Source organism: Zerene cesonia, chromosome Z (assembly GCF_012273895.1).
Source record: "Zerene cesonia ecotype Mississippi chromosome Z, Zerene_cesonia_1.1, whole genome shotgun sequence".
NCBI lineage: Eukaryota > Metazoa > Arthropoda > Insecta > Lepidoptera > Pieridae > Zerene > Zerene cesonia.
Genome location: NC_052122.1, coordinates 4,635,717 through 4,646,371, shown reverse-complemented (window position 1 = coordinate 4,646,371; position 10,655 = coordinate 4,635,717). Strand labels below are relative to the sequence as shown.

At 34.0% G+C, this 10,655-nt stretch overlaps 1 protein-coding gene across 2 annotated transcripts in view; it reads left to right on the top strand.

Moving 5' to 3' along the window:
* The first annotated feature begins 1,888 nt into the window (after positions 1-1,888).
* Positions 1,889-10,655, top strand: part of LOC119835922 — a 52,067-nt gene continuing 43,300 nt past the window's right edge. Inside the window, exon 1 of one of the 2 annotated variants that reach the window (XM_038361051.1) lies at positions 1,889-2,046. In XM_038361051.1, the coding sequence (XP_038216979.1) occupies positions 1,931-2,046 (116 nt within the window). In that variant the 5' untranslated portion in view covers positions 1,889-1,930. Of the gene's footprint in view, positions 2,047-3,476; positions 3,634-10,655 lie in introns of those variants that run through there. The other variant, XM_038361053.1, reaches the window with a different exon arrangement.

The window sequence follows — 10,655 nt, the reverse complement described above, 5'->3', positions numbered from 1 at the left end:
CGGGTAGTTCGGACAGAACTGCGAGAGTTAGCTGATTCGTATTTACACATATCGTACGTTGGAGAGCCAGTGATAAGAGAACGTTTAAAAATAATATAAAGTTGAGAACCAATGTCATTCTGAAAGTTATCCATAAAAACGAAATGAGAATTCTGGTTGTAATGGCTGATAGCTGCATTTTGCTGGAAAACAAAACTTAACTATAGAAATTTCATCCCTGTATGCCACATTATCATATAAGATATACATACGGTCTTATTCATGAAGGTTTGTAGCATATTTAATAAAAAAAATACGTTATACAAACGTGAAAAATCAATATTCGGAAAAGCATTTTAGAATAACTGTTACATATCTTAACCTGTTAAAAAATGTAGAGGCTTGTGCTCAATTATAACAGTACTATAAGGTAAACGATGGCCGACGTCTTTACAGCTGATTATGAATTAAAATATTTTGGTATAGACTATAAATAGGACGTTTATTGAATTATGTTTTCAGGGTTTCGTATCAAAAGGGTAGAACTGGACCCTATTGCTAACCTAGCTGTTTGTGTATCTGTCTGTCTGTTACATGCTTATATCTAATGAAGTGTGATAGCGAGATAGTTGAAATTTTCATAGATTATGTATGTATTGAGCGCGATATGAAAGGGGGAAATAATATTTGTGAATATGATAAAATATAGAAAAAAAACTGCTTAATTTTAGGTTTGATATCAATTGCCTCAAAGTGTTTAAACTATCACCTCTAATTAGTACATCTATGTATGAAGGATTTAAATTATCAAAAGACGATCTACGACGTTTATTAATGAAAGGTAAATCTCCGAGCGGCAAATAAAATATTCATTGAAAAACTCATATGACTTCGTAGCAGTTATATTCAGTCTATCGTATCTCCATTTGAAAACTCAACATTTTGAGCGTGGTATTGAGACTAGCTGTTTATTACTTTTATTAATGACGATACATTAATAGTAAATCAAAATTTAATAACAAAAAACCTGATTACGTTTAGTATCAGCAACCATCTTTATGAAACAATATTTAATCAGATATTTTATGTTTGCGACTATGTTTGATTTTCATGAAACATAACTGAAACAAAATAAAAAAAATATACGATTCGTTTCATCTATTCTGTTGCTGCGATGGAAACAAGGGAAACTTTTCATACTGCAATGCGTCGGAGGCCTGCAATTGCAGAAATGTGGTCTCGTTAGGTTTATTCAGAGGAAAGTTTGGTATAAAAATGAATTTACAATTCAAACAAGTCAAACGTTAACTCAGTTGTATAGGATATATTTATTTACCGTAACTCCTCGTTCATTAAAGAAGAAACGTTATAATATATCTACGTTAGGAATATTTCAGAATTTAGGAAAATAAAAATGCAATTTGTTTTATGCTTTTGTTTCTAATAGCCGCATGATATATGTGACGGGACGCTACAATAGGTGTGGATTATGAATTGTAAAATGATTAAGATTTTTGTCTGCGCTGATACACCTTAACCGTAAACAATACGCCCGTCCACGCTTGGCTATGTTAAAATAGCTCTCCAATATGAGAATATTTACTGTTTAAAATAAAAGATAATGGAACAATTATACGCCTCATACTTATTGCTCTGTATAATTTAGCTTATATATATAGTAAACTGAAGCAGATTTTGATGAAACATTTTACTTTGAAACAAATTTTATGTAATTATCAGCTTAATAACAATAATGCAAAACACAACTAAAAGTGTAGGTACCTATGTTAATAGGTAAACATATGAGACAGTGAAGATATTAGCGAAATATTCGCATACGAAATACGCTCCAAGCGTGTTACATTTTTTGGTATTATTTATAGAAAGTGAACGGGCGTGAGCGCAAGCGCGCATACAGTGCGGCGCGCTTGCTCCGAGAGGACTGGAGCCCATGGAGCCCCCGGCTTTGCCCCGAACTGGCCTCCACACCATCCGAGCCGCCCCGGGCAGCGTCGCCGAACTCGCCCTCCCGCTGCCCACGGGAACACCGCCCTTCACGTACGAATGGTAGGTCCGCTAGTAGCCCATGTTTAGATTTCAGATTCCCCTCGAAATTTGCCCGTTCGCGATAGATCCAGTTGTAAAGTGTATAAAGTGCATAGTGCCGCGATCGCGCCGGCTAGCGTTGTTTGTTTTTCGTGTATAAATAAAGACCAGGAAGCAGACCAGTCACTTGACACTTCGTTTGCAAATAACATGACAGTCGCTGGTGCAGCTTGTAATATTGTTTTAAATACACTTTCGTGATCTTGTCGTAGAATGTAGTGTTCCATTAAAAATAAATCTCACCAGGAATGCACTTGTACAGATGCATTACCGTGTCGGTGTTCACAAATCGTTATCTTATTTTGCAATTGACTAAATTATTAATAAGGGTAAATGATGTTATGATTTATGTAGATTAGAAATATGTTACAAATTTAATGAGAAATACGTAATGCGTCATTACACTTTTATTTTATAATAAATAATAACATTTAGAAACTCATTATGTTTATTAATTTATCAATCATAAAGTTATTGTAACCTATCAAATAGGTACATGTTTTTCTTTATCTTATCAATTTTATACTAGAATCTAAAAACTTGGTTTTTTTTTCATTCCATGCTAACTAAAAAGCCGAACTAACATTTTTTTATGGATAATCAATAAGTGTGGGTGTAGAGTCGATTTCTGAGCGTAATTTCTTAATAAATCCATAAAATAACAAATTTTGTATGCACACAAACCCTATTCACTTTCCTGTATCATAAAGCTTTTTAAAAAATCTAAACTCATTCAAACATTCATAACATAAAGCTCATATTTTGTACGTTTCCAAAATAAACATTAACTCCCCGGCGTAGATATGTCATGGCGTAATGAAACACGCGTATTTTCGCAGATGTAGCTCTTACGAAAATCGTATGGGAGGGAAATATTGTACCGTCCCTGAAATACAATGACGTAACTGTTCTTCTCTATTAGCTAATTCCAAATGATGTCAGTAATAGTTTACCTTTTACTTACCAAAAATAAATACGAGGTTAATTTCTGTTCGATCTCTGGTACTACACAGCGCCATCTAGTTGGTTTGCTTTGGAACGAAGCGACATCTTACGGTGATCAATGAAACTACATGAGCGCCATCTACGATTTTTAACGGCAACCCCTTGCGTAAAGTTTAAAATTATGTAAGCTGCAAAATTTCTGAATTTTTACGTTCAATACTAAAGTCCACTGTTTATTTCGGGTATATTAATCACGTAGGTGATCTAACAGTACAATATTACGTGTTTACACTTTCACATGTTAGAAGCTGTTAAATTCTCCAATACATTATGTTCATTTGTTACTAAGGCGTTCATACAAAGTCGCGCAGAGAGAAAGGTCGTTTACAAGCGCGAGATTCCTTCAATTCCTCATAAAATTGAACAGTAAATAAATAGCGGCGCTGGCGTCGCTTCAGTAAAAATATCGCTCATTTCGTGCAGTCCGCGGCCGACTATCGCGTACTCCGAAACGACATGCGCTCCCGCCATGGGCAGCAATTGTTGCAAGGGTGATGCAGCTGGCAAACCCGTCGTGCGGTCTAACTCTTCGATATACAGCAGGTATTTGTGATTTCTCATGCCGTGGCTTTTCAATAGTCACTCAGCACAGGGTTAAGAATTATTGTGACAGTGTAGTGGAGTAATTGTGTTACGTGTTAATTAGTATTACGCGTTCATTACAGATTGTGTATTGAAAAAAATGTCAGTTTCCGGAGAACCATTATCTAGCTGATTCTTTTTTTACAGCATTTGCGGAGACGTTTTGGTTTGTGTACATTTTAGCCATACACTTGTTATTGATTTATGCATTTTTTGTCACAATAAATATTGCATTTTATTTCAGTTTAATAAAATTGGCACGCAGGGCTTGAGGAACAATCGAACGTAGTACAGTAGGACTGCATGAAATGCTATCGCGTCACACGACCTGGCAAAAACACATTCGATGATTAATTTGAGTTTAGGCCGATACTGTAAAAATAGATCCTCCATTTAGATTATATTTATCATTTATTATTATTGCTTAAGTACGCAGTGTTAAGATTTTGTGTTTTTAAACAAACAAATGTATTCATAGTCTTTGTTTTTGCTTTAACAATCCTTATGTTGCGTATGCGATCTTTTTCTCGATGAATTTACAATTTACAAAATCGAATTTAACGCTTGGTGCGTCTAATTAACGACATGTTAAATTACGTTTTTGATAGGGAGGTATAATCACATACCTAACCGACCCGATTAACTATGATAAATTGATTGAAAAATAATCTCGAACTGTTATGCTGAAATAAAGAACAATTTATTGATGCTTTATTATTCAATTCTACGTTACAGACTATAAAAGATGTAGGTATTTTGAATGATATATTAAGTATTTTTTCAGCGGTACCTATACATTTTCATGTGTGTGTGTGAATGGTAAATATTTAGCAATGTTATGACGATTGAAAGCGGTCTAGAAGTCTAATCGTATAAATAAATGATTGGGTTTTTGAACTTATTACATTAAAAACATCAAAAATTATTTTTATTTACTTTACTCATTTTTAACTCTACATATATTTCCCAATAGTTTTATCATTAAATAACTTGAGAATGTATAATAATATAACTTATTTAGAATAAAACACTTTAATTTACGTCAACCTGCATAATTACAAGCTCTGCTAATTTCAAAAATGTATTTTTTTGAAATTAATACATAATTTGTCAGTTAAATATACGTTTTATTAAGCACGTCTTGAAACTTCTTAACTTGAAAACTACGGAAATAATTTTATGTGCACAGAATAAAAATAAAGTTAGCTCAAATTATTGTATATTACACGGCAAAACTTACACAGTCATTTAAAAATTCAAAAACATTTCCTAAATCCCCACCACTCTTACCACTAAGCTATCCTTAGACCCAAGAACATAAATCGCATTTAATCTTCATCTAAATTGATCTGATTAACCGAAAATCATCGTAACGTTACCACTATGTATTCAAGAATCTGGCACACTGTAGTTATTTGTACAGCATGGTTTATGATGGCTGCCTGCGTTACAATATATTTTAATCAATATAGTGTAGTTACTTCAGTTCAAAGCTAGAACGCGGCGGTGCTTCGTTTACCGGACTTTTCATCCTAAGAAGTATAAAAGTATACACTCACGTATCATTTAACTGAACTGCAATCGGGATAAAAGTTGCCTATGTGTCCAGCTGTCTACGTAGCAAATTTCATTGCAATCGGTTCAGAAGTTTTTGCGTGAAAGCGCAACAAACACACACACATCCTTACAAACTTTCGCATTTATAATATTAGTAGGATTAGTAGGACTATAATTGAATCATGTCGATTAGCAAATAAATAAACAATCCCTGACGTATTCAATAATACAATAAAATCAAGTCGTCTAATAAATTAATCTCCACGGTTGGATCTATGACTGCAATATTTATAATCCTTTGTATCCTTTCATCGTCATCGACAAAGTGCTCCTTTGTATGAAGAGATTCATTTTAGTTCTAATTGTAAATCTGTCAATTTCATCCCTGTGACATTTTAAAAAAAAGACGTTAATACCATAATACTCTTCGTAGTCAGTCGCTAGCGTCGCAATCGTATTTGATAAGCTAATGGACATTGTTTGAAGCTTTACACTATAATCCGTTTGATTTTTTTTCGTTTATTTATAGCTACCCTCGTTAACTTCACTCATGAAATATTGAATTTCCTTTTACTAGAACTTCGCTTTTACTGGGTGCATAATCGGCTTATTATTTCTTCTCAAAGCTTAAACAAGAGCGAGCGGCGTATTCCTATTATGTTATAGAAAATTATTATTCAATACTTCGTTTCTGATGAAAGCTACTTTTAAAATTGAAAAGAAATTTAAATTCGCTAGGTGGAATTTGCACTACAAAGAGTGAAATTTTAACAGTAAATATGTACCCTTGTAATAGTGCGACGGTGCTAATAAAATGATATTTCTGGCGCGTAGCGAAATTGGGAACTTATGACTTCTTGTAAAAGGTAATTTATGACAGATTGTTCAGTATCGAAAATTTGATAATCGGCTTGACAAGGATCTTTTGACACTTGAAAAACACTGCCAGTGTCCACCTAGTGTAGGGCTATACCACAACTAGAGATTTTGAATCATTTGCTGCCATTTAAAATCTTTGACCACAACTGATCCCATCGGCACAGCGGAATGTGATTTGCTTTGTGGCATTTATAAATAAAATGCGAATGCTATGCAAATTTTTACGATGTATCGCAAAAATGCATTTTTCTTTCTTTCCAGAAAGTAACTTAATGTACATACATTATGTGTACCTACACATCCTAATGCAAGTCATATCGAAATGGCTAATGATAATTTATTCATATTTATTCTTGAAAACATATTCAATTTAAATTATTTGTTCTTATAGTCGTATTATTTACAAAAAATATTGTGAATTGTAATTTGCCTGTTAGGTTGGTTTGGTGGTTGGTATATTGCATACACGCGATAAGGCTAGTCATATAATAAACACTTAGATCAAAACCTACACCTAAAACCAGTAAAAACCACTACCACTTAAATCTAGAATAAAATCTACATTTAAATTTATTGTATCACAATATTGTTTTATTTAACAGTTAAAAACAATGCAGAGCACGTAATCTTTGTTTACAATTTATCCAAGAAAAGACGTAGGACAGTTTATCTCGAAGATCCCACGTAAACGGTAAATATGGGATTAAAATCCAGGGACTATCTATATTTTCCTTCGACTGCGCGGGCGATGTCGCGGGCGGAATGTTAGTAAGGAATATAAACGATAATGGAAATAAATAAAAACTTAATCTACCCTAGCGTACAGCAGGCCGTAGCTATTTTGTGCTAGATATTTTATACACAGAAATATTATTGGACCTATTAAACAATTGTAGTTTTAGTAAAAGAGGCTACTGAAAATCAGCGCTGCGGATTACGTAGCACATGCTGAGTAGTTGCCGCTTTTAGCACCCCACCAATTTGTTATAAGTCCATTCCTTTTCATTATACGTTTGTGAACATTATGTGGTGTTAAATAAACATTCTTTCTTTATTTCTTTCTTTCTAAAAAATAACTAATTCATGCACATGAAAATAATTTAAGTACAACACAAAAATGTACATAATATTTACCTACATGAAACCCTCAGAACATATCATGACTGCCGATATAACTTCTATTGCTGATAGAGTAAAAAAACTAATTTCCAAACTAGAATTTGTCTCCACTCATATGACATACTTTTATCGATTGAAATGACATTGAAATTGAAATGACAATAACAGATGTATGAATAAATAGTGTGTTTTCTATTATACATAGAATGTATCGATCGATTCTAATCTGCATGCCAATATGAAAACAATTCTTGGATTGGTTATTGGTAAGTTTTCACAGAAAAAATATTGCTATAATTATAGCATTGTCTGTAACATTATTTTGAAAAAAATAAACAAATCCAAATCCGATTAGCCGACTACCGAATACCGACTAGCTACGGATGAATGAATTTCACACTGCATGTTTCAATCCACTGATACACAATCAGAATCAACGATGTCATATCTCATAAGCCGTTTATAGTTTTCACGGTCTCTTAAATAATATTACCCTGAAATTTTTTAAAGTGGGTCGATGAAAAGATTCTTGAAATATCGTAGCAACTTGTTATACACAAATACAGGTGTATATAAATCAAGTACGTCACGTGTGTGTGTATTATTTTTGGCTGCTTCTTCTAGATGACTGTAATTTTCAATTATCGCCGTGTTTCTGAATGCATTTTAAACATAAATTGTAATAAATAGATATTAATAAGAGCAGTGGTGGCTCAGTGGTGAGGACCTCGGACTTCAAAATCGATAAGTCGGGGTTCGAGACCGGGCGAGCGCGCAGGAAATAAATTGATTTTTCAATTTATCTGCGTATATAACATCACCACTGCTTAAACGGTGAAGGAAAACATCGTGAGGAAACCGGCATGTCCAAGAATTAAAAGTTCGACGGCATGTGACATCTGCCAACCCGCACTTGGCCAGCGTGGTGGATTATGGCCTGAACCCTCATAGGAGGCCTGTGTCCCAGCAGTGGGAACATATATGGGCTGATGATGATGAGATATAAATAAGAATACATTTACAAATATCATTCATTAAATAGATGATAACCCGAGGTGCAAACGGGTGAGGTTTGGAAGAATGTCCTTACTTTGAGAGAGGCCGATTCGACAAATGTGACTTAGTCTTACTAATGGAGTTATTAGTTATATAAAATTATTATTTTGAAAAAAAAAACTCTTCGTTAAAAAGAGGGACTTGAAACATCTTACGATCGTAAGACGTCAAGTGTGTTCAAATAATCCTTACGTTATAATTAATTAAAGGCTCAAAGACGCATTTACCTATGCCTACCATTCGCTGTAGTTGGCAGTTTTATAATAAGCTTGCAATGTTAGTAAAATCTCCTTAAGACGAAAGATGGAAGAAAGCGTTAAATTAGCTGGGTATTAGTTTAAACATTGCTTAAAAAGTTAATTATTAATCGCCTAGAACGTAGTTTGCGACCCTTTTGATGTTTGAGTATCGATTTAAAATTAGCTTCTCTTATACTAAAGAAAAACATTCAGTATATTTCTTCTTTCTTAAATATTACTGTTATGGACTAAATTGAGCACAAGTGTGCTGAAATATTCAAATAAGAAAAGAAAACAAAGAAAGAAATCTTTTCTCGCGTCTTAAGCGTATAGTAGGTATTAAACCTTAAACCATTACATAAGAAATCATCGCAGGTAATATGTATTGCCCTTTATAGAAATTGAGCTAAACGAATTGTTAAATTGTATAAAATTTTAAAGCTTATTGTAAGTATTGATTATAGATATATTTTTGGTACGGATTTATTTAATACTTTTATGTTTCAAGACACGTAAATTTAAATATCAAACACAAGGATAAGTTAAATCTGCATTGCTAAATTATTAGAATTAAAATAAAATAAAAATATTGTAATATAAACCTTCGCAGACACGTGTACGAAGTGCTATCAAAAGTTCAAGGTCAAAGCAAATCGCACTATGCACGGATGTCCTCAGGCTGCCCCTGAAGCTTGGAATTCAGTTATCTCCTGGCAGATAATCCGTTTACAAGCACGAACCTCTATTGCATCGATACGTCACGTGTCGTGTTCATTTTGTCGGGGGTGGTGAGTTACACGGGTTTGCTAAACTATGTGGGTCTAGCTACGCTCGTGTGCACATAGGATATTTGAATTATGAATTCGTAGTCTCTATTTCGGTTTTAATCCAAACTTTTGATGACTGTGCTATTTTCTGACGTTCCATCATCTATACTAATTAGTAACACGGTAAAGCTGTTAGAATCTACTGGATCAATTTTAAATAAATTATAGATATTTCGTTGGATAGGCACGTGATCCATTTGTATTATAGGTTTTATATGTAACATGGGCGATTTTGGGGCGGACCGCTAGTCTTCCAATAAAAAAAAATATATATAAGTCTAGGTAAGGATAGGGGTGAGAATATTTGATTGTAGTATTCAGAAGTAGTATTCAGAAATTCATTTGATGGTCAACTAGCTGCGCCCCGCGGTTTCACCCGCGTTTGTTCGTATCCCGTAGGAATATAGGCAACTTTGCCTATATATTCCAGTTGTCCAGCTGTCTACGTACCAAATTTCATTGCAATCGGTTCAGTAGTTTTTGCGTGAAAGAGCAACAAACACACACATATCCTTACAAACTTTCGCATTTATAATATTAGTAGGATAGGATAGTAGGATGACAGACCAGCATCATCTCTAGCCTCACTAAATTACATTTTTTGTATCAGTAAAATATTTTGATGACCTTTGAAATCGACTACTGTCTACCACCTTTTTTTCTTTTATAAGTACATCAAGTTCTCCGTCTTCATAGTATTTAAGAAAGAAGAAAGAAAGAAAGAAAGAAGCATTTATTTGACTCCACAGAATTACAATTAAAATTTAATTGTCAATGGACGGCGTTCCGAGACATCTTTCGATAAAAATCTTAATAAGTTCATCGCAATAAAATCCAAGTTAGCTGTATATTAGTTCTGGGAAAGCCATAGCATTTAAGTTCTTGGAAGTTCGAAGTCGGGCGTCTCGGAGCTTAGTGCATTGAGACGGAATGCCAATGATATAGGGATGCGAGGTATCTATAAGACTTCTTGCTTAGGAAAGGGGCGAATCATACAGTATTAACGTAATATAATATTCGCGGACGCTTAATAATTGTTCTAGAGTGTAATACCTGTATTGGACAAACTTCTACTGACCTACTACTACTATGAAAAGGGGCCGGCTAAGAAAGTATAATTGTTATTCTGACTGGAGTTAAGGTGCAGATAGAAAAGAACTGGAATACCTTGACGGACGGCACTGGCAACTCTTCTTCCATCATATTCCCATCAATATATTAAAATTCGACTGTCAACTGTCACACTCACGAAAACGTACTCTCGTGAAGATAAAATTGTTAATATAGGAAATATTCTAGTTTATGT